Below are 24,828 nucleotides of genomic sequence, written 5' to 3'. Positions count from 1 at the left end.
ACTGTTACTGACTCCTAATCTACATTCCATATAGTACCTAACAATAAATATCACTCATTGTGTAGACAGTATGTTGCCAAAAATGCACACATTTGAAAAAAAAAGTCCCAATGAAGCGGATTACAGTAAAAATGAACTGACTAAGAAAACAACAGATGTTACTGTAAAATGTCTGTTGTTTGCTGGGAGAGGGTAAAATATTACATGTAATATTGTTTCTGTATTGCCATCAAATGTTAGTTTTTTTTACAGTGGTTGTGCAGTGATTGACTATGTTCATCTTGAAAAGAGAATATGTGCTAGTGTTTGAAAGAATGATTGGATACTGAACCAGGTTTGCTGTGTTTTAACAAAGTTGCTTGCATTGTGAAATGCAGAGTTGTTATTTAGTTAAGAAAATGCGCTTTTGAACACTATATTAACTATTTGGCTATTTGTGTGAGGTCAATGTGTTGCTGTGTTTAGAGTTTTGACAATGTATCACAAGTATTGGGAAATGCACGTTAGCAGTCGTCAAAAACTGTAAAATGTTTATAATTGTAATTGCCTATGAACATATGTTTTAGGAGGGATAGACTTCAAAGAAATGTTAGGATGGAATTTATCCTGCACTTTTTATTCATACAATATGGCAGTGGTTCCCAAAGTGGGGGGCATGCCCCCTAGGTGGGGCGCGGAGCTATTGCAGGGGGGGAGCGGAGTTTACAACAGTGTAAACAGACTCACTCTCTCCACTCAGTGTGAAGGTGTTTGGTCACTTGGAGCTGGTGGATGATCCTTCTCCATCAGAGGCTATAAAACACACAACACATTAACAAACATGTCCAACACTCTGAGACTCACGATCATGATGAATACAATACAGACATCATAACAACTCACTTACCTGCAACAGGCTTGAAGTCTGAAAGATAAATGACACAAATAGAATTATTATACAAACAATGTATATAGTCAATTTGATATAACTGCAAATATAAATAGTGCTTGAATGTAATTAACAAATCAAAGGTAAAAGTTGAGTGTAGTAAACTGACTAATCCAGAGACCCTTGGTATTAGATTAGTAACCAATGTGTTCTAACTTTGCTATTCATGTGAGTGTGAAGCTGTTCTTAAGAACTTCACATGTGTTTCCCTCATCTCTCACCATTCTTCTTCTTCCTCCAGATGAAGAATCCAACACAGCCAATGAGGACCAGGAGGAGGACAGCTACTACACCAACGATGACACCAACTGACACTCCACCTGAAATGTTATGGTGTTACACCACTGTAAATCCTCCAACTGTTGCACCATAAATTATTTCAACATGAACATTCAAAGCTTTTACCCTCTGAAGTGAGCAGTATTACCTGGATGAAGTGGCATCACAATATCCAGTCCACTGTGCTGAACTACACAGGTGTATTTATGATTCTTCAGCTCCTCAGGTGAGAGTATCAGAATGCTTTTCTTCTGGAAGGTTCCATCATGGTTGGGTAACGTCTCCCTGAGCTCCACATTCTCATTCACATCCTCTCCGTCCTTCTGCCAAGAGATCATTACTGCTTTGGGGAAGAAACCTGTAGCATGACACACTGCTGAAGAGTCTTTCTGGAACACAGACACCTCAGGATGATCTGAGAGAGAAATGAGAAGATAATGAGGTAAAGATAATTTATATTATATTAATGTGAGGGAGTTACAGTGATGAGGGGGAGCACTGAGCAGATCACACCCTCTACCTTTCCTCTCCAGAGTGTCTCTTCCATAAGACACATACTTCTGTAACGACTCAATACAGGTGTTCTCCAGGTAGTTCTTATAGTGCGTAGCAGCAACTCCAGTGGCCTCCCACTTGTTTTTGGTAATAACAGCCTGCGGTTTAGGTGCAGTCCAGGTTTGTGTATTCATATCCAGACTGATGAAGTCTTCTCCATCATAGGCATCCTGACGGTATCCTCTCTTGGTTCCATCATCATCCAGCTCACAGGCGACCATCCGCTGCACTGTGTGAACCCCTGCAGATAAACACACATGATATCACACTGACTGCTCTCATACATTTATGGTCATCTCTCCTCATAGAATCATTGCTACTGATGCATCACACACACACACACACACACACACACACACACACACACACACACACACACACACACACACACACACACACTCCTCTCAACATTACACACACTCCTCCTACATTTAAGCCTCTTTACATTGTGCTCTTTATTTTGCTCCATCAGTAATCATGTAAACTTCCTTTTTGTAAACACATTATGGATAGAATGCTTATTTGCTTAGCTTTAAGCACTGCCAATGTTTTGTTTCATAAAGGGATTTGTTTAGATGTGTAACATTCCTTAAAAATAGTAGAGCAGTATTCCATTCAGCGAGTTTAGGAACTACTCCCAGACGGTTCATTTGGAGTTTGTGGAACTCACTCATGGTGAACTGAGCTCAGAGTGAGTACAGCTTAGATGCTATGGCAACAAGTGCTCTGACCTCACCTAATATTTAGACATTCACAAACAAAGCATTTCTCTCTCTCTCTGTCTTACACATTGTAACGTATAAAGCACGCAGAGAGAGATCCTGATGCGGAATCAGCTTGTTTTTATTTATGCAATGTCGTACAGCGAGCCACGCCGACAACGCGGCGGTGTTATGCTGGTATGGGGGTGCAGCGGAGTAGCGGTGGTCAGGACGGTCCGGGGTCGTAAGGCGAGGGCAGAGTCCGAGAAGGTACCAGGGATCAGGCAGAAGACGTGGTCTGGGGAACGAACAGAGTTTGATACACAGAGAGACAGTCAGGAATAAAGGCTTGGTACGCGACAACATGGAGGCAATACTTCGCAACCAGGAAGTGTGGTTCAGGTGCTTAAGTACGTAAGGAATGTGGGCGTGGTGGTGAAACAGGTGAATTCGATTATGTCATTGGCTATTCCTGACACACACACACACACACACACACAGAGAGAGAGAGAGAGAGAGAGAGAAAGACACTCACAGCAGCACTGGTTTCATTCTTTCATTCACTGTTTCTTGGTTTGCCTTTTTGTTTCTCCTTTGTTTGTCCAGTACCGCCCACTGATCCTCACTGCTGAACCCTAAATGACGCCCTAAGTGTTACCACTGAACCTGCAGGACACACAACCAGTTACCGCTGACCGTACAGGACACTCTTGTGTTACCGGTGCTGTTGTCTCTGCACCCTGACAGAAATGTCCGTTACTGCCTTGGTTCACTCTACAGCTTACCACTATAGTGAACTCACCACTGTGCTTCTTCAGTTTGTCTTGGAGAATAGACACTACAAATCACTCCAAATCTGCACATGTGTTTCATTCCCTCTCTGATCACATCTTTCAGGAAATTAAAGTGATTATATGAATTGAAAACTGTACACACTATTAACATGCAGGCAATATTTGCTGAGGACATTGTTTTGTCACAGTCTGGTGAGTCATCGTTTTTACTTTAATTCTCATGCAGTATGAGTCGTGGGGTGGGTTTCCCGAAACGTTCGTAGCGCTAAGTACCTCTTAACCTCGTACGTTTCATACAAGGTTACGAAGTACTTAGCGCTACGAACATTTCGGGAAACCCACCCCTGATCTTTTATTGAAATTGTCTTTTATGTCACTGCATTACAGCTCGTCCTGTACTACTCAAGCCATTAACTACACCTCCTTTCCCTGGTGTGTATCTGTCTTTTTCCTACTCTCTTGGGTTTAGTGTGACAGACACACCCTCTCTATGAGCCACACCTGCATACATCTACAGACACGCCTCCTCTGAGTCACATGAGCATAAAACTACAGACACACCCCCTCTGAGTCACATGAGCATAAAACTACAGACACACCCCGAGTCACACGAGCATAAAACTACAGACACATCACCTGAGTCACATGAGCATAAAACTATAGATATGCCCTCTCTATGGAAAGACATGAGCCTAAATCTGCTGCAAGCACCGACAAAAGAAGTTGTAGAGTCAAAGACATTACAGATGTCAAAAATTAAATGCAGTGACAGAAGCTCAGGGACACAGGGACACAGATCCTGCTTTGCACATGTGATTAATTTAGCATCTCAGAGAGGAATTGTAGTGAAGCAGATGCAATGCTTCCTTGGGAGGAGCAGACAGGTTTCTTTCCTTCACCGAAGCACAGCTGCTCATGTGCTTAAGACCAAGTGAGAAATGCCACAGCTACCGACCCATACACAACAAGCAGGAACTCCACTGATGACATGATGGAGCTCCATATTGAGCAGCAGTTAGCTGTATGTTCAACACTAACAGACAAGATCTTAAAAAAACATCAGAGATAGTAACACTGTCTGATGATGATATGGAGGAGGTAGAGGAGGTCCTTCTTGATGGAGTTAGAGGAGGTCCTTCAGGTACTCAAACACCTTAAAACAGTTACAACCCTACTGTGCACTGAAACCACACTATCTGTGTCCATTCAAAGATTGTTTATTATTAGTTCCGTGTCCAGGATAAAGGAATAAAGATGCTGTTTCTTTCTCTCTACAGCCAGAAGCTTAAAGAAGTGTAAATATAAATAGAATAGAAATAAAAAAATACAAATACACACTGATTATACAATCATCTGCCTCAGTCTGTGTGTCTATACATCCACCTCCACACATCACACACTGGTCTCTAACCACCTCCACACATAACACACTGGTCTCTAACCACCTCCATACATCACACACTGGTCTCTAACCACCTCCACACATCACACACTGGTCTCTAACCACCTCCATACATCACACACTGGTCTCTAACCACCTCCACACATCACACACTGGTCTCTAACCACCTCCATACATCACACACTGGTCTCTAACCACCTCCATGCATCACACACTGGTCTCTAACCACCTCCACACATCACACACTGGTCTCTAACCACCTCCACACATCACACACTGGTCTCTAACCACCTCCATACATCACACACTGGTCTCTAACCACCTCCACACATCACACACTGGTCTCTAACCACCTCCATACATCACACACTGGTCTCTAACCACCTCCACGCATCACACACTGGTCTCTAACCACCTCCACACATCACACACTGGTCTCTAATTATCTCCACACATCACACACTGGTCTCTAACCACCTCCACACGTCACACACTGGTCTCTAACCACCTCCACACATCACACACTGGTCATAGTGGTTACATTCAGTGGTCTTCCAGTGAGTCCAACACCCAGTTACAGAAGGACATGCTGAGTCCTAGATGGCTGAGTTTGTGTATTAACTGCTGGAGAATGATGGTATTGAATGCTGAGCTGAAACCTAAAAACAGCTCTTCTTGGACTCCAGGTGTGTGAAGGTGGGACAGAGGGCAGCAGAGATGGCATCTTCTGTGTACCAGTTTGACCAGTAAGCAAACTGAAATGGTTGTGGGAAGGAGGGAGGATGGTCTTGATGTTCTGCATGACCAACTTCTCAAAGCACTTCATGACCATGACGACAGAAGTCAGCGCTATGGGCCGATAGTCGTAACCATGTGTCTGTTGTGTTATTGTAGTGTCCAGATATTGTCCTGCCGTACTGACATTGTGCCTCTCTGATGATCTTGCTCTCGCTAGGCCTGCAGTGTCTCCAGCTCTAAAGGCTGCATCTCTGGCCTTCACAAGCCTGCGGACCTCCTGTCAGCCAAGACCTCTGGGTAGCACAAACAGTGATGGTTTTGCAGTGAGTGACATCATCAGCATGCTTAGCTCTAGAACGCGAACACCAGATGATTTTCACCCATACAATTTTTGTCATGTGATTTTCATTGTGTTGCTACTGTCTGAGTTGCATAGGACTTTGGGTAGCTTCAGGGGACTAATTGATGTCATTAGTGACATGGTTGATACCCTCCTCCCATCTGTGGTTTCTTCAAGAGGCATGTGTTTGGGTGATTTTCACCCAGCGTTAGTGATAGAGGGTAACATTTTATGAGTGGAGTTTACATAGTGTTAGTGACTGGACCTTTACCAGATAGGGCTCACATGTCCCAGGAATAGGGGGACCAAAGTTCCCAGCAGCATTATTTTTTCTGTTAGGACATTACCTGTTAAGGGTTACCCGATTTTCCAATAATTTTTCTGTTTTTTTATGAGGGTCATCTATGGTACATCTATCTGGATTTCTAACCTTTTTGGCTATTTATTGTCTACACTGTCCTTGCCCTGTCCCTTTAATTAAAGAATATAAAACCTGACAGGTGTATGGATCCACCTCTGTCTCGTGATTCTGGCTTGTTAATATTTGTTTGTTATTATTTTTTTATGTTTACTTAAACATAACATACATATGTGTTATGACTTGGAATAGTAATACAAATAGAACTGAATATCCCACTAAACATTAGACGTCTTATGGACGTGCAGATCAAGTCTATATTGCGTCCGTCGGTCCAAGACCAATTCTACTCGACGTGCAAACTAGGTCCATTATTTGGACGTCTAACTATGACCCCACTTGGACGTCGATATGCAGTTAAACACTTGAACGTCGGAATTTCAACGTCACGGAGACGTCTAAGAAGGGTACAGAAATGTACAAGATACATAATATGTTTTTTTTTATATTAATGAACATTTCTAAATGTTGAGTAAAGCGGTATGAGAAAACTTGTCTTTTGGGCGATAAACACTTTTGCTCGACTCCGTCAACCTAAAACTCCATGTAACCTCAATGGTGCAGCTTGTGAACTGTAATAAATCCATATTATTATACATTATTTAATGTAGACACGTATAAGAAAATGTATGTATTATCAAAATATTGTAATTTATGTATAACTATTAATGCATGATGTTAAATACAATCAATTGACTATGATACAAAAGTGAGCCTACATAAAAAGCTCGAGCGAGTTGCCTCGCACATTTAGAGGAGTTTAAATTAAAAAGAAATCCGTTACTTTTTACAGTTATTTACGGGCGATTTCAAGGTAACATTAACAACTGGTCTTTCACAAACCTCAAAATGTTAACCTAAAATGTTTATATGTTGTAGTAACAGATCAATAGATATAATCACATTACCTTGTACTTTTGTAATGGATTTTTGTAAGGTTTGTTACGTTTTAACGTTAGCCAAAAGGCTAGCTAGCTACTCACGTATTGGATGGAATTTACCACAGACATTACTACTTTTATAAGTTGGCGTTTTGGTCAGTGATCAATAAAAATGAAGGTGGAAAGAAATTGGAAATGCCATTCATGTGATTTATTTGTAAAGCATATACAATTGTAACGTGTGTAACTGGTGCCAGAAGGTGGCGGACCTGTTTATTGTTCCCGTTCATCGAAGTTCGTTAGGCTCAGCAGATTTGAACCATTACACTTTTGTATACGTTTCCAGTTATCTGCTGCGACGAAAAGGAAGCTAGGAAAATTTACCAGGACAAAATGCTACCTTCTAAAATGGCACTAGTTGTGCACAGAAACTATGAATCCCCATGGAAATTGTGTTTTAAGAAAGCATTTCCTTCGATATTACAGCTCTATTTAGAAATAGCTGTTGGTAGGCTTATAAAAACGATGTCTAAAAGGAGTCAACGTTTTACGCAAAAAAAGACCTACACAAGACTTCATTTGGACTAGAATTGGCCCTTATCCGGACGTCCCGGGGTCGTTGATACACGACGTGCAGAAGACGCCGGAAAAAAGACGTCATCTGGCGTCACAGTCTGCACCTTCAGGGGACCAAAATCCGACGTGCAAAAATGACTTGGAAAAGACGTCGTTTCAACGTATCTTTGCGCAGTGGGATACTTATCATCCACATTCACATTACTATCATCCACGTGTGTGTGTGTGTGTGTGTGTGTGTAGGACAAACTAATTTATACACTAGACTCAACTTTAATGTCCTGTATTCGACTTAAAGTAGACTACACTCATTAGTCTTTGTTTTGCTAGGCTACATTATTTTAATATTGTCCACTCTGCCAATAAAGAAAACGTCTGTAGGGTAACAGTAAAACTGACAACAAACCACAGATTACTGACTGAAATGGGATTTTATTGGGATCCCCAACACTATGCTGATGTGTTAGACCTGTATATCCCAACCCTAATCTGTGTGCTAAGGGCACCATTCTCACGTTCAACAAATGCTACATCATCGTTTCCAGCTGCATCTTGAAAACATGTAGATGTTTATAAAGGTTCGCGGTACGCATCTCTTGGCACACCAGTGTATTGTGATAGATCGTCAGGTGTGCAGTAGGAAAGTGTCCAGTTTCACTTAATTGGTCAAAAAATATTTAGTCACTACAAATGATTTGGCGTTGTTGAGTGTCTGTGCCGGTGCCAAAGTGTTGGCTGACTGAGTAATTAAACATCCATCTTTGCCAGTGGGTGGCAGTAGGGAGCACAATTGGCTCCGTGCACAAGATGGCGTCCATTCTGTTTCCGGCATTTGAGGGTGTGCATGAGAAGTTCCGGTCTGAGCACTTCCGTGGTTTTAGTATTAATATCAACACGAAGAGATAGCGAGCTAGTTGGAAATAATGAGTGCATTCAGGGTTAAAGAGAGAAGACTGGCCTTCCAACGGGTAAGAAAGTCAGCGTTACATTGCTGTGTGCCCTTGTGTACCTGTTCGTCGCGCTATAACGCCGAACTAAGCTTTCACAAGTTTCCCGTTGACCCCGCGCTGCGTGCTAAGTGGCTAACTAAGATCCGTAGGGACAAGTTCACTCCAACAGTAAACACCCGTGTGTGTGGCCGGCATTTCCAACCGGGAGACTTCGCGGTGACTGCAGGGGGACTGAGGAGGTTGCAGAGTGGAGCTGTACCCCTTCTATTTTCCTGGAATGGGTACACTCTACCTACACCGAGGCAGAATGTGTGGCAGCGCTGTCCGAGGTCGGAGGACCCTCTCCCGGACCTGCCTGCAGACTCCGAGTCGGAGAACGACATGGACACAGAGGCACCGGATCATGATTATTGCTTAACTCCAGCGACGGCGGTGATGGCAGCTGAAGTGGCCAGTGAGAATGAAGCCCTGCGCCAGAAAATCTGGGAACTCCAACACCAGCTGGAAGTGCTACAGCTGAGGACCCGTTTTGGTATTCATCGCCTGGTGGGGTCAGATGAGGAGATTCGCTTTTACACCAGGTTGGTTCATAAAGATTCTTATAATTATGTTGACTTGTAATCACTGTACTTAAATAAGCTGGTTGACCAACTCGGCTCTTGACCAATGTAGAGTATATTTTTATAACGTTAATCCTTAATTGGATATCAAAGGTCTGATTAGACTAAAAACATCTATCAGCATAAGCTGGACTAGAGCTGTTTTTTTTCAGCAAGTTTATATAGCTAAGAAGAGTTTGAAAAACATATTTTTAGCTAGAGAAGCTAATTTAAAAAAATAATAAACAAACAAAACAAAGTCTAACATGAACATTGTTACTTTCTTAGGTTTGCTTCATACAAGCACTTCCAGGCCTTTTGGAAATTGGTGGAGCCTGCAGTCAACACCAAGATGGTGCGGATTACCAGTGCCCAGGCTGCATCTGCCAGCAGCTCTGAATTCTGTCCAGCAGCAACAGTATGTAGCATACAAGCTGTATTAGGGCATGGGTAAATGGAGGTGGCCTATTGGACAAAAGTTCCTACTTCCCATGTTTCACTACTACACCCCAAGTTCATTTCACACTGAATTTTCTCCTTTAAGTAAAGGTTAAGTTAATATATCTAGTAATAATTTATCACTGTCACTAAGTATACAACTTTTGTATTTTTACAGAAACTTCCACCAATAGATGAGCTGCTGCTGTTTCTCATGTACCTGTCAGTGGGCCTGCCTCTCAGGGATCTTGCAGAACAGTTTGGCATTCACCGAACCACAGCTAGCAGGATTATTTCCACCTGGACACACTTCCTATACATCCTGCTAGGAAGCCAACGTCTATGGATCCCCCCTGAAGTTGTCAGAGCTCACCTTCCACCTGAGTTTGCAGCTTTCCCAGACACACAGGTGGTGCTTGACTGCACTGAACTCTTTTGCCAGACACCATCTTCTCTCCTGCTACAGAGTGAGGTGTTTTCAGCGTACAAATCACACTCTACGTTTAAGGCCATGATTGGCATGGCACCTCATGGAGCCATTACATTTGTGTCTGGCTTGTATGCAGGATCTATGAGTGATCGTGAGATCTTCAAGCTGTCTGGCATTACAAACCTGCTCACACCAGACATGGCAATTATGGTTGACAAAGGGTTTCTTGTGGACAACCTGGCTCCCTGCAAGGTTTACAGACCTGCCTTTCTTTCAAGAAACACCCAAATGAGTAGGGAGGATGTCAGGCAGACTCAATCTATTGCACGTCTGAGGGTTCATGTGGAGAGATGCATTAGGAGGGTGAAAGAGAACAAACTTTTTGACAAGGCCATACCACTCTCTGTTTGTGGAAGCATTGAAGAGCTCTTTAATGTGGCTTGCTTCCTGGTCAACTACCAGACCGGACCACTGGTAAAGGCGTGGGCAACTTCGCAATGAACTCTGGCCTCATTGAAATTTAATTTTTGCTTATTTGCTGTTTAAATAGTTTTATTATAGTTATATATTGTACTATATTATAGTTATAGTTTTTATTATAGTTATATAGATTTGTATATTGTTATATATACATTGTTATTGTTTTTTTATATAATGTTTGCTTATTTGGTGCTTGTAAATAGTTTTTTTTATGAATGTTATAATAACTCCTTGACCATAATTGATTAACACTAGAATGACTGAAATTTCAAGATCCTGAGGACATCACCCCTCCTTCTTCCCAGTAATTAAGAGAGCCATAAGTCAGCCTTTATTATGTTAATTCATAGAGAAACACTCAGGCAGCAACTCTGTGGTACATTCAGAAAGCCCCCTAGTATAACATCTCTCTTTCACTCCCTTTCTCTGTCTCATATATATATATATACACACACACACATACACAAAAACACACACGTTATAGTTACATATAGACATCCACACTGTATACACTACATTATTGATTGTTGTTAGTGTAACATCTCAGTCTCTTCCTTTTCTCTCTGTAACACTAGTACTTACTACTAGTAACACTGTAACTTACCAATTTAGTAGAGATATACAGAAAAGAAGAGAGCTCAATTCAATTTCATTATTTCAGTGAGCAGTTTATATATGCATATTTCATGCTTGGAAACAACCAAGTCATGCTTTAGTCATTCTAGTGTTAAACAACCATTATTCAGTTTCTGTATTACATCTTTTTTTTATTATACACTAAATGAGTACAACTTTAATGCCACCTTAATTTATTTTATCAGCTCTACAAATATAGGGCAGTTCTATATTTACATCTTGTAGTTCTTCTGTCTCTCTGTATAAGATTCTGCTCAGTCTGGTTTCGGCATTGTTTTACACATATGGGAAAGCATGGTAGCATAAAGAAAAGGACTCAATGTCAACACATTTAGGATTTATTAAGAATCAATCATTAAAATATCATTAGTTCATAAATTTACTGCATTTTAAATAGATAACTGCCAAACGTGATGAGAAGTCATTACACTGACATGTAAAAATAAAAAAATAAAAAATCTCCCTTCTCTCTAATGGTTTTAGCCACTTCACAGTCTCTGTATATGCGCTGAATGAGAATATCATCCTCTGCAAATACAACAAAATCACACCACTCCATACCTGTAAGTAGGAGCTGGCCTTGTACCTGCCAGTAGTAACTGTGAGTCTGCTTCAATTTCAGTGTGCCACTCTGCATTTTCAGGTAGCTACAGTCCACATAGCTTTTTGCATTGGGGCATTTAATTTCCACCAGTCCAAAGGGTGGGCTCTCAGTCGGGTCAAACACCAGACCATCAGGAGATGCCCCTAACCAGGGGGCATCAGGGTGGATGACAAACCCACAAGGCCAGTAATTGGTGTTTTTTATTCTGCAGTACTCCTGTATGGCAACCGGTTCCAGTGCCAATCCCCTCTTCATTGCAGCAGTTTGATTCACTCCCTTTCGAATCCTTTGTGACAGGATTTCTGCAGAACTCTGACCTCTGACGTGGCATATTTCCTTGAATCGGGAGGAAGTTATTCTTGGCCCCCTGACTCGGTGCCACTCCACAGAGTTGCTCTGCTCTCTGGTGGCAACCTCTATCTTCCTTGCCATGTCAAATGTAGTGACAAGTGACTGCAGATGGAGGTGTTGTTGGTGACTGCACACGAACTGGCAGTTAGTAGGCTCAAGCCTATAGCCGTCTACAGGTAGAGGTGGTGGCAGAGGGGCATCTGGATGGTGTACTACAACCCGACTCACTGGTACTGGATGCTGGTAGGATATGGGACTACCCGCCTGGACTTTCCCAAAAGCTGAATCAACCAGCGGGACGTCAGCACTTATGGCCATGGTGGTGATGAGTGGAGCAATGTCTGCAGTGAAGTCCTTGTACTGCTCATCAACTTTGAGGACATCTGGATCTGGCAGCTCCCCTCGCACTGCCTTGTAACGTTTACTCCTTTGAAAAATCGAATTCCACAGTAAGGACTTTGTACACTCATACAACAAAGGTTATACAGTAAGCAAAGCATACATAGGAAAATTAATTTTACCTTACACCATCAGAAACTGTAAACTGCTTCGGCTTGGAGGACAAAAATACCATGTCACTTACTCTGCCTGGTTTCACACCCTATTAATTACATAAAAGAATGATCACACTACTTTAAATGTTTGTTGATGTGACATAGTACATCAGCTCATAATGTAGCTTGTTGAAGAAATAATTTAACTTTGGTAAGGTTGGGAACACATACTCACCATGGTTCTTGGCTTGTGCCAGTGTTGTTCTGTTTCTGTGCAGCTTAGGACTGGGGGTACAGCAGCCAGGTTCAGTGTGGAGTAGTGTGCAGTCTGAAACAGTAGTGCAACATTGTGGTTGCAGAGTGCTGTCCCAGCCACACAGGAGCACTCGGCCACTGCAATGTCCACCGGTACACGGTCTTCAAAGACAATCTAAACATAAAAAAAAAAAACCAGTCAAAATCTCAGGCTAAATGAGTGGTGTCCAATTTTATATGCAAAGGAATGGTGTTGCTGCAGGTTTTTAATCCAGCCAAATATATAACAATAGATGCTTAAACAACTGATTACATTTGTTTAATTATATGTTTTTTGCTGCTCATTATGTAGCAAATACCTGCTTCCAACCCAGACCTTTACACACAAGTCGGGACACCCCTGGGCTTAATCACGGCAGGTTATCAATTGTATCACCAAGAGTATAAGCAATATAAGTTTACTCCCTCTTGCTGCAATATAAGAAATAACAATAAACTTATCTACCTTTTATCATATCCCTTGTCTCAATTTTCTTCAAATATTTTAAAGTTAGTGAATCACTTAACTGTGTTAGTAAAACAGTGTTAGTAAAACAAAGGAACAGGCGCAGGGTACAAAATACTTACCACTGCCAAGTTATTAAGATATTTGGACCCTGCATGTATTATACTAAATATACAGTAAATAACAACTGAGGCTGTGAACCAACAAACACTGTTTTTCCTCCCTACTCTGAGGTCGTGAGGTTTTTCACTCTTCCTCATCGACCTGTAACAGGTAGCCCTGATGCTCACTCTCCCTGACGAATCTCTGTTTGAAACTGTGGGCATTTAAACAGGACATCATTTACAATATACATAAAAGTTACACTGAATATCATTAAAACACCTGACACTGGATACAACCGTCGTTAGAGTCCTAGTTAGACAATAAGCTCAGCTAAATCACAGGGTGGGTGTGTAGCTAACTAGGCTGGCTAGCTAGCTGTGTAATGGTGTGACATACCTTCATAGTTGTCGATGTAACTGGATATATACATCTTATATCCTTTTTCCCTTTTGCTCCTCGGGGTTGAGCTGGCCGCTTGGACTATCCGATGCACATCGGTGATGGTAATCTTTGGTAGGTCTTGGAGGCACCTAGTGTAAAACACAGCCATCTTCGCTTCTGCGCGTCTGTCCTGTGTGCCGGAGCGGAACTATTCACGCGCACCCTCGAAAAACCGGAAGTAGTAACACGTCATCCCGTGCAACTAGCGAATAATAATGACCAACAGTAAGATATAGAAGTCAAGATGGCGCCTGTGTGTTTGGCTGGCCGTCTGCTCCTATTTCTATCTTCAGTTTTCTCTTCTTTATGTATGTATGCGTGTGTTTGTCTGTTTGTCAAGCACACAGAATCAACTGCACTGATTTACGATCGCCAAACTTTATTGAGCATACGATCAACTGTTACGGACTTATGTATCCTAAATGCTGGAGAACATGATTCTCGTCACCATTGCAGCACGCTACCTGAATGCTTTCATCGCCTATCCTGCTGCATTCCTCAGAAAAAGAAGCGCAGCAGAAAACGAGGGAAGCGCGGTGGTGTTCATCATGGAAATGCACGTTTTTTAAATCATGTCAACAACGCTGGCTTAAAATGGACTCTCACACCGTTCACTGGAATTATGCTATGCTGATCTTCTGGCTGTTCACCTGGATCAGAGCTGTCCGATGAGACTGAGACTGCACGCTCGCAGAAGTGGAGGAGTAGTTCACCAGAATATTCGAATACTGGATCACATAATACAGGAGAAGAAGAGGGAACCCGTTACTACGGTCAAGGTGGCTCTGATAAATGCAAGATCTGTCTCCAATAAGACATTTATTTTAAATTACTTTTTTACATCCCGTGGACTCGATCTTTTATTTTTAACAGAAACATGGCTTACTGTTGGTGAACTTGCTCCATTTTCCGAAATATGTCCCGTGAATTGTGGTTTTCTTAGCTCACCTAGGATTTCAGGTCGAGGTGGAGGTGTAGCAACAATTCATAAAAATGTTTATAAATGCTGCCGTGTTCCAATTGAAAAGCTCCCATCTCTCTTGTAAAAATTGGTTTTACAGACCCTTTAATATGTGTCCTCATATACAGACCACCAAAAACAAACCAACATTTTATTAGTGAATTTTCAGAATTTTTATCTTTTATGACTACTTCAGACAGGATATTGATCCTAGGTTAGGGTGACCATATTTTTATTTGGGAAAACCAGAACACTCTGTTTGTAAGTTGTTGAGCTCTGCTTTAAAATTAATTCTCCGGACCGCGGTCCACCAGTTGAGTACGATGAGGCTCAAGGATACCGTGTCATGCAGCGCCGTGCTCAGGGTCCTAGTGCCTGTATAATTAATGGCCCGATGAAGGTAATTTAAAAACCAGGACATTTCCTCACGGGGGACGCCCAGGACAGGACGTGAAATACGGACATGTCCCGGGAAATACGGACGTTTGGTCACCCTATCCTAGGTGATTTTAACATTCATGTGTGTTGCCCATTGAAACCAATGGCCAAGGACTTTATCCATCTCCTGGATTCTTTTGGTTTATTTTTTATTTTTTATTTATTTAGCTGACGCTTTTATCCAAAGCGACTTACAATACTATAAAAGAGTAGATACAATAAAATTCAGACTTGGCAAAAAATGGATGGTGGTGCAGTGGAGTGTTTAAAGTCACTAGAGCAGGTGCTCACTGAAGAGCTCAGTTTTTAAGAGTTTCTTAAAACTAGTGAGAGACTGCTCTGCTCTGATGGTCGAGGGCAGCTTATTCCACCATCCAGGAACTACAGAGGAGAACAGTCTGGATTGCTTCCCACGGATGTTAGGTAAAGCAAGGCGACGTTCAGTGGAGGAGCGCAACGGTCGGGCCGGAACGTAAGGCCTTAAAAGCGAGTGAAGATAGGAGGGAGCCTGCTCTGTTATCACCTTAAAGGCGATCGTGCAGGTTTTGTGTTTAATACGAGCAATAACTGGTAGCCAGTGGAGCTCAACGAGCAATGGTGTGACATGTGCCCGTTTTGGGTAGTTAAAAACCAGACGAGCTGCTGCATTCTGGACCATCTGTAGTGGTTTTATGGTGCAAGCTGGCAGGCCTGTTAGTACAGCATTGCAATAATCAAGGCGTGAGATTACCACAGCTTGTACCAGAAGTTGAGTGGCATATTGCGTTAAAAATGGTCTGATCTGTCTAATATTATAGAGCGCATAGCGGCAAGACCGTGCGATATTAGTCACATGATGAGTGAATGAAAGCTGGTCATCAAGTATAACCCCAAGGTTCCTCACAACCTTTGATGGAGAAAGAGAGGTAGAATCAATCTTCAAGGTGAGGTTGTGCTGAACAGACTGTTTTGCAGGGAACACCAGTAGTTCAGTCTTCGAGAGGTTAAGTTGGAGGTGATGTGTCTTCATCCATGAGGATATGTCTAAAAGGCAATTGGATATCCGCGCCGAGATCGATGAATCGTCAGGTGGGAATGACAGATAGAGCTGAGTATCATCAGCGAAGCAATGGTAAGAAAACCCATGCGAGCGGATAACTGAACCCAGTGAGTTGCTGTAGATGGAAAAGAGAAGGGGTCCCAATACCGAACCTTGAGGCACTCCAGTGGACAGAGAGTGCTTAGAGGACAGTTGCCCCAGCCATGATACATTGAAAGAACGCTCAGCAAGGTAGGACCTGAACCAAGATAGTGGTGTGTCCGAGATTCCCATATTTGAGAGCTTAGATAAAAGGAGGTCATGATTGACTGTGTCGAAAGCTGCTGATAGGTCCAGCAGTATGAGCACTGAGGACTGTCCAGTAGCTCTGGCAGTTTTCAAGGCTTCAGTGACGGACAACAGAGCCGTTTCAGTGGAATGTCCTTTTTTGAAGCCAGATTGGTTTGGATCCAGGTAAGCATTCTGTGTGAGGAAATCAGAGACTTGATTGTACACTGCCCTTTCTATGAATTTGGAAAGGAAGGGTAGTAATGACACTGGCCGATAGTTATCTACCTGAGCAGGGTTAAGAGTAGGTTTTTTAAGTAAGGGTGTTACCTGGGCCTGTTTGAACGCGGACGGAAACTCACCACTGGAAAGTGAGGTGTTGATCATATGTGTAATAGCTGGAATAATAGTAGGTGCAATAGTTAGTAGAAGATCCGTGGGAATTGGATCAAGCGGACATGTAGTGGGGCGACTACATGTTAGGAGGGCTAGTGCTGCCTCCTCAGAGAGAGAATTAAATGAGGAGAGTGTATTTCCCTTGATCAAATGAGATGGAGAAACAGAAACAGTGGGTGGGTGTGTAAACTGGCTACTGATGGCTATCACTTTCCCAGTAAAAAACGAGGCAAATGTTTCAGCTGAAAGGCAGGTAGGCAATGGAGCAGCTGGAGGGTTCAGCAGTGATTTAAATGATGTGAATAACTTCCGGCAATCAGTCTGTGAGTTGAATTTGTTATTGTAGAAATCGAGTTTAGTAGCTGTTAGGCAATCTGAGAATGAAACCAAGAGATGTTGATAGTTTGATAGATCAGACATGATATGCTTTTTATGCCATTTCCTTTCAGCGCTGCGTAATTTGGAGCGTAGCTTCCGAAGGGACTCATTTTTCAGCCATGGCTGTGGCTTGTTAGTGCGGATGACTTTGGATGTCAGCGGACAGAATGTCCAGGCAGGAGCTCAACGAGGTGCAGAGTGTATCAGTGGCAGCATTCACACTGAGAGTAGTGAATGAGTCTAATGGAGGCATAGTATTGATAACCAGTGATGAGTATTTATCTATAGGGAGGTTACTGAGATGGCGACGGAAGGTGGTCATGGCTGGAGCAGCAGAGGCTGTTTGATGGATATTGATACTGAATTGAATGAAGAAGTGATCTGATACATGAAGAGGTGTGACTGCTATTGAGTCAGCATCACACCGACGTGTGAAAATTAGATCTAGGTTTTTTCCAGCTTTATGAGTTGGAGGGCTGTGGACCAGCTCTAGATCAAAGGAAGACATGAGTGAATTAAAATCAGTAAAACCGGTGCTGTCAGAGTGAATGTTCATGTCACCTAGAACAAGTACGGGACACTCATGGTTTGGAATAGAAGACAATAACATGTCTAAATCATTTATAAAATCGCCTAGTTGTCCCGGAGGGCGATAGATGACAATAATACCCAATTTGACTGGTGAGCTCACCAGTGTAGCGTGATATTCAAAAGAGGTGTATGTGGTTGGTGGTAGGAGAGTAGTGAATTGAACGCCACTAGCAATTAGCAAACCTGTACCCCCGCCTCGTCCTGATGGACGAGGGGTGTGGCTGAAAGAATAGTTATTGGAGAGTGCCGCCAATGTAGCAGTATTTTCTGGTTTTATCCAAGTTTCAGTTAAAGCCAGTAGTTGCAATGATAGATGATTTGCATAAGAGGCAATAAAGTCGGCCTTCTTTACAGCTGACTGACAATTCCATAAGCCCACAGAAAGAGTGGTAATAGTAGGAGGAGTGGACTGCGTTATCGGCCTAAGGTTAGCATGGTTTTGTTGCCTATTTGTAATTTTCCGCTTCCTGTAGGACCCGGCGATTATTGGAATGTGTTGATAGCACATAGCTGAGATAGTAAGGCTGCCTGCCTAGTTGGTGGCCTTGCTCGGTGGACTCGCACAGGTAGACTCGCAGGTCTTTACACAATAAGGTCTTCACACACGAGGGTCTGCACACAGCAGCTGACGCCTCAGCTGACGCTTTGGTGGTTTAGAGTGTGTAAATATGCTGCGAGTTGCCGCCCCTTGGTTCAGCTTGCTGTGAAAGCGTTGGTGAGTAGGCGTGGCTCGCACCGTTCGGCCGAATCTTGCTCAGGTGGACCGAATCGCACTGATTTGTGCGTTTAAGTTGTGATGTAGCAGCGATTAGCCGTATGATGTTGCAGTGTCTCCAATGTGCTCCGTAGCCTTGTCTGAATCTAAAAAGTTAACGTCTCTATACAGCCTTTTAATGCTGTGAGTTGCCGCCCCTTAGTTCAGCTTGCTGTGAAAGCGTTTGAGTTGAGATGTAGCCGTATGATGTTGCAGTGTCTCCAATGTGCTCCGTAGCCTTGTCTGAATCTAAAAAGTTAACGTCTCTATACAGCCTTTTAATGCTGTGAGTTGCCGCCCCTTAGTTCAGCTTGCTGTGAAAGCGTTTGAGTTGAGATGTAGCCGTATGATGTTGCAGTGTCTCCAATGTGCTCCGTAGCCTTGTCTGAATTGATCTTAAGTTAACGTCTCTACACAGCCTCTTTTATGCTGCGAGTTGCCGCCCCTTGGTTCAGCTTACTGTGAAAGCGTTGGTGAGTAGGCGTGGCTCGCACCGTTCGGCCAAATCTTGCTCAGGTGGACCGAATCGCACTGATTTGTGCGTTTAAGTTGTGATGTAGCAGCGATTAGCCGTATGATGTTGCAGTGTCTCCAATGTGCTCCGTAGCCTTGTCTGAATCTAAAAAGTTAACGTCTCTATACAGCCTTTTAATGCTGTGAGTTGCCGCCCCTTAGTTCAGCTTGCTGTGAAAGCGTTTGAGATGTAGCCGTATGATGTTGCAGTGTCTCCAATGTGCTCCGTAGCCTTGTCTGAATCTAAAAAGTTAACGTCTCTATACAGCCTTTTAATGCTGTGAGTTGCCGCCCCTTAGTTCAGCTTGCTGTGAAAGCGTTTGAGTTGAGATGTAGCCGTATGATGTTGCAGTGTCTCCAATGTGCTCCGTAGCCTTGTCTGAATTGATCTTAAGTTAACGTCTCTACACAGCCTCTTTTATGCTGCGAGTTGCCGCCCCTTGGTTCAGCTTACTGTGAAAGCGTTGGTGAGTAGGCGTGGCTCGCACCGTTCGGCCAAATCTTGCTCAGGTGGACCGAATCGCACTGATTTGTGCGTTTAAGTTGTGATGTAGCAGCGATTATCCGTATGATGTTGCAGTGTCTCCAATGTGCTCCGTAGCCTTGTCTGAATCTAAAAAGTTAACGTCTCTATACAGCCTTTTAATGCTGTGAGTTGCCGCCCCTTAGTTCAGCTTGCTGTGAAAGCGTTTGAGTTGAGATGTAGCCGTATGATGTTGCAGTGTCTCCAATGTGCTCCGTAGCCTTGTCTGAATTGTTCTACAGTGTAATAACACTGTTTAACACAGTGTAATAAGGGTTCTACACACAGTCACGGTCATACATTGGATCTTATTCTTTCATATGGTTTCTTAGTTGAGGAAATGGTTACAGAGGATATTGGCTTTTCTGACCATAAATCAATAACTTTTAATTTAGTGCTACCCAATAAGACGGTTCCTGGTAGAACATCATATACAAATACTCTTAACAGTTCTGACCTTGTAAATTTGTCTCAGATGGGCATGGAAGAGGGGGTGGACTCATTTTATTCCGCATGTACTGAAATTCTTGATGTTATTGCCCCTTATAAAGTTAAACGTCCTAGATCTAGCACACAACCTTGGGTAAATGACGAGATTAGAACATACAGAAAAGAATGTAGGAAGGCAGAACGAAGATGGAACAAAGATAAGTTACAAATATCTTTTGACATTCTGAAAACTACAAGAGGCTTTTAAATCAGCCAGGGCAGCGCATTTTTCAAAACTTATATCAAGAATTGCCCATAGACCAAAGATCTTGTTTAGTACAATAAACTCTATACTCAGCCCTCCTATCCCGGATGGCCTTGAAGCCTGTCCAAAAATATGTGAAGATTTTTTAGTTTTTTACAGATAAAATAAAAAATATTAGACAGCATATTATACCTCAGATTAGTGAGCCTGTTACATATAAACCATGTACGTCAACATTCAAAACCTTCAAACCAGTGTCCCTTTTACAGTTAAGAGATATAGTTTTTAAAATGAAGGCAACTACTTCACCACTAGATGTTATTCCATCATGGCTGCTTAAGGAAGCTTTTGATGTTTTAGGACAAAATCTTCTAACAATTATAAATACAAGTCTCAACACAGCTACTGTTCCTGTTTGTTTTAAACATGCTGTTGTTCAACCTCTCCTTAAAAATCATAATCTTGACTCTGAAGCCCTGAGCAATTATAGACCTATTTCCAAATTATTATTTTTATCTAAGATTTTAGAAAATGTTGTCTTTAAGCAGCTTGTAGATTTTTTAAACATGAATAATATTTACGAAGCTTTTCAATATGGTTTTAGATCAAAACATAGCACAGAAACCGCACTCTTAAAAGTGACTAACGATTTGCTACTTGCCAGTGACCGTGTTGATTGCTGTATTTTGGTTTTATTAGATTTAAGCTCTGCATTTGACACAGTGGACCATACTATACTTATTGAGCGTCTGAAGTACTGTGTCGGTTTAAGTGGTACAGCTCTTGATTGGTTTATCTCATATATTACAGATAGGACTTTTTCAATTAACATTGTTAATCAGTTTTCCCGCTCTGAAACTATGGCTTCTGGTGTTCCCCAGGGGTCTATTTTAGGGCCGGTACTATTCTCTATATACATGTTACCACTAGGGCAAATAATACAGAAATATGACATTTCTTTTCATTGTTATGCTGACGATGTACAGCTCTATCTTCCCTTGAAATTGAATACCCAGAGCTCCATAAAAAGGTTGCATGATTGTATCCTGGATATTAAAACATGGATAACAATTTTCTCCTTAACTTAATGACAGGAAAACAGAAGCTGTTTTGAGTGGTTCGACAAACCAGTAAAATTAATTTAGGCTCTCTGAACTCCTGTACCAACACTCTCACAGCAAACACTGTATCTGTGGTTCTGTACCAGCACTCTCACAGTAAACACTGTATCTGTGGTTCTGTACCAGCACTCTCACAGTAAACACTGTATCTGTGGTTCTGTACCAGCACTCTCACAGCAAACACTGTATCTGTGGTTCTGTACCAACACTCTCACAACAAACACTGTATCTGTGGTTCTGTACCAGCACTCTCACAGTAAACACTGTATCTGTGGTTCTGTACCAGCACTCTCACAGTAAACACTGTACCTGTGGTTCTGTACCAGCACTCTCACAACAAACACTGTATCTGTGGTTCTGTACCAACACTCTCACAACAAACACTGTATCTGTGGTTCTGTACCAGCACTCTCACAGTAAACACTGTATCTGTGGTTCTCCATCTGGACATGAAGCTGATCCACTGCTCCCTGATCCGATCCTCTCATTCAGTCTCTGTTCAACTCCTCTTCTCCAAACCTTCACTGTGTATCTGATCAGCTTCACCCCTCTGTAGTTACAGCAGCTCTGCACATCTCCCTTGTTCTTGAACATGGGGACCAGTTCACTCCTCCTACACTCACCTGACATCCTCTCACTCTCCAGGACTGTGTTAAACACCTGGACCTACTGCCTTTCCGTTCTTCATCCTCAACGCTGACCTCACTTCCTCTTGACTAACATTCTGCACTTCTATCTGTCCCCCATCTGTTCTTTTCTCTCTCATTGTCCTCATTCATCAGTTCTTCCAAGTTCTCCTTCCATCTCCTCAACACTCCCTTCACACACTAGAACATTTCCTTCTCTGTCCTTTATCAGTCTGACCTGCTGTTCACCCTCTCCTGTTCTCTCTGTTTACACTATACAAGTCCTGTTCTCCTGTACTGTCCACCTCCTACAGTTCATCATGAGTCTGTGTCTGTGCCACTGTCTCCTTCATGTGTGTCTAGACTCACAGTACTGTCTGCTTCCTTCATCTCTCTGATTATCCCACTTTCCCTCAGCTGCGTTCTCCTTATGAATGACCTCCTGCACGTACTCATCCCTTAAGTATTAATAAATGAAAAACAAAGATAAATACAGTATGTCTCTTTTCATGCTGATCCCAAAAACAATCTGCCTGCTGTGTTTATCATAGTGGTTCTCTGAAATATGTTGTTTACAGCATGCCAGCATCGGCCCAGCCAGTGCATCCCTAATTAGAAAATCAGATGCACCTATAAGGTGGGTTATCAGATATACATATAAGGTGGGTTATCAGATGCAACTATAAGGTGGGTTATCAGATACACCTATAAGGTGGGTTATCAGATGAAACTATAAGGTGGTTTATCAGATGCAACTATAAGGTTGGTTATCAGATACACCTATAAGGTGGGTTATCAGATACACATATAAGGATGGTCATCAGATACACCTATAAAGCTTCCATATTGTCTTGTGCTGCCTGTGTAGTGTCATTTACACAAGAGCACAAACATCAGATTCTAGAACAGCTGCAAGATCAAAGCACCGTTTACAAACAAATTCTGTTTTGAAAACACGAGGTATGAAACAGCAAAAAACTTGCAGAATGTTTACAAACAAAAACAAAGACCAGTAACAATGTTCCTAGTGCAGCATAAGAAATGAGTGTGAAGGAGTGTGGAGACAGGAGTGTTTATCAGTGTGAGGAGACAGCAGTGTTTCTCAGTGTGTGGAAACGGGAGTGTTTCTCAGTGTGTGGAGACGGGAGTGTTTCTCAGTGTGTGGAGACGGGAGTGTTTCTCAGTGTGAGGAGACAGCAGTGTTTATCATGTGAGGAGACGGCAGTGTTTCTCAGTGTGTGGAGACGGTAGTGTTTCTCAGTGTGTGGAGATGGGAGTGTTTCTCAGTGTGCGGTGACGGGAGTGTTTCTCTGTGTGTGGAGACAGGAGTGTTTCTCTGTGTGCGGAGACGGGAGTGTTTCTCAGTGTGTGGAGACAGGAGTGTTTCTCAGTGTGTGGAGACAGGAGTGTTTCTCAGTGTGTGGAGACGGGAGTGTTTCTCAGTGTGTGGAGACGGGAGTGTTTCTCAGTGTGTGGAGACGGGAGTGTTTCTCTTTGTGTGGAGACAGGAGTGTTTCTCTTTGTGTGGAGACAGGAGTGTTTCTCTGTGTGTGGAGACAGGAGTGTTTCTCAGTGTGTGGAGGATGGGAGTGTTTCTCAGTGTGTGGAGGATGGGAGTGTTTCTCAGTGTGTGGAGACTGGGAGTGTTTCTCAGTGTGTGGAGACAGGAGTGTTTCTCAGTGTGTGGAGACAGGAGTGTTCCTCAGTGTGTGGAGACAGGAGTGTTTCTCAGTGTGTGGAGACAGGAGTGTTTCTCAGTGTGTGGAGACAGGAGTGTTTCTCAGTGTGTTCTCACGTCTTACAGCTGCAGCCGTGCGGCACACGTGTTCAGTCACAGCTGCTCTGCTCCCCGCGTCACGTTGGATGCGACCACTGTGGCTGTGCCGAGGTGTTAGTGTTTATGCTTCACCATGTCTTCACCAAGATCTTCAATGCTTCTTTATCCCAGTCCATCATCCCACCATGCCTGAACTCAGCCACAATAGTGCCAATACCAAAACGGACCAGCACCGGCACCCTAAATGACTTCAGACCAGTCGCCCTGACATACAGAGCAAACAGGTCAATGGAAGACGCCATAACAACAGCGCTCCATACCACCATCTCCCACCTGAACTACAGGGGCGCTATGCTACGCTGCTCTTTGTTGAGTTTAGCTCTGTTTTCAACACCACACTCACACACACACTGACTGCTAAGCTAATGGACTTTGGTCTTCCACACACTATCTGCAGTTGGCTAAGGAACTTCCTCTCAGACCGTGTACAGTCAGCTCACATCTTCCCTCAGCTCTCAGCACCGATCCCCACAGGTGTCACGTAGGGCTCCGCCCCCTCTTCTAGCTGTCACTCCCGTCCCCTGTTCCTCGTGCCTGTGTTGTTTCCCTGCTTGTCGACCCCCCCTTGTTATCTGTTTCCATGGTTTCCCTCTGTCTGTCATGCCCGTGTCATCAGTGTTCCCACCTGTGTCTTGTTAGTTCTGCGTATTTATAGTCCCTGCGTTTCCCTAGACGTTATCGGTTGTTTTGTTCATTGGTGCTCTTTGTGACCTTGCAATCTGTTATTTTGTTGTGGTTTGTGAGTATTGTTCTTTGATCATTCGTGTATTCTTTCTTATGTTCCTCCCAT

General features: G+C 42.9%; 3 protein-coding genes across 3 annotated transcripts in view; all 3 read right to left on the bottom strand.

The window, feature by feature from the left end:
* LOC143510004 (DLA class I histocompatibility antigen, A9/A9 alpha chain-like) overlaps positions 1-24,828 on the bottom strand; it is a 78,733-nt gene that overhangs the window by 2,203 nt on the left and 51,702 nt on the right. The window contains exons 3-7 of the mRNA XM_076998957.1: positions 1,728-2,003; positions 1,356-1,622; positions 1,150-1,248; positions 887-904; positions 727-792 (exon numbers count right to left, since the gene is read on the bottom strand). Coding sequence (XP_076855072.1) covers positions 755-792; positions 887-904; positions 1,150-1,248; positions 1,356-1,622; positions 1,728-2,003 — 698 coding nt within the window. The 3' untranslated portion in view covers positions 727-754. The remainder of the gene's footprint in view (positions 1-726; positions 793-886; positions 905-1,149; positions 1,249-1,355; positions 1,623-1,727; positions 2,004-24,828) is intronic.
* Positions 11,319-14,053, bottom strand: LOC143510002 (uncharacterized). Its single transcript, XM_076998954.1, has 4 exons — positions 13,856-14,053; positions 12,830-13,024; positions 12,622-12,701; positions 11,319-12,527 (listed from the first exon to the last, which is right to left on the bottom strand). Exons 1-4 carry the CDS (start codon positions 13,859-13,861, stop codon positions 11,570-11,572), a joined length of 1,239 nt encoding a protein of 412 aa, XP_076855069.1. The 5' UTR covers positions 13,862-14,053; the 3' UTR covers positions 11,319-11,569.
* Positions 14,072-23,062, bottom strand: LOC143510000 (uncharacterized). The gene is given in 2 exon segments (XM_076998948.1): positions 14,072-17,548; positions 17,550-23,062. Coding segments are annotated over 2 exon segments (2,904 nt in total). The 5' UTR covers positions 18,479-23,062; the 3' UTR covers positions 14,072-15,573.

The sequence above is a fragment of the Brachyhypopomus gauderio genome, chromosome 3 (genome assembly GCF_052324685.1).
Source record: "Brachyhypopomus gauderio isolate BG-103 chromosome 3, BGAUD_0.2, whole genome shotgun sequence".
In the NCBI taxonomy this organism is placed as follows: domain Eukaryota; kingdom Metazoa; phylum Chordata; class Actinopteri; order Gymnotiformes; family Hypopomidae; genus Brachyhypopomus; species Brachyhypopomus gauderio.
Note: the sequence above shows the minus strand (reverse complement) of the source record. Positions and strands in the feature narration are given on the sequence as shown.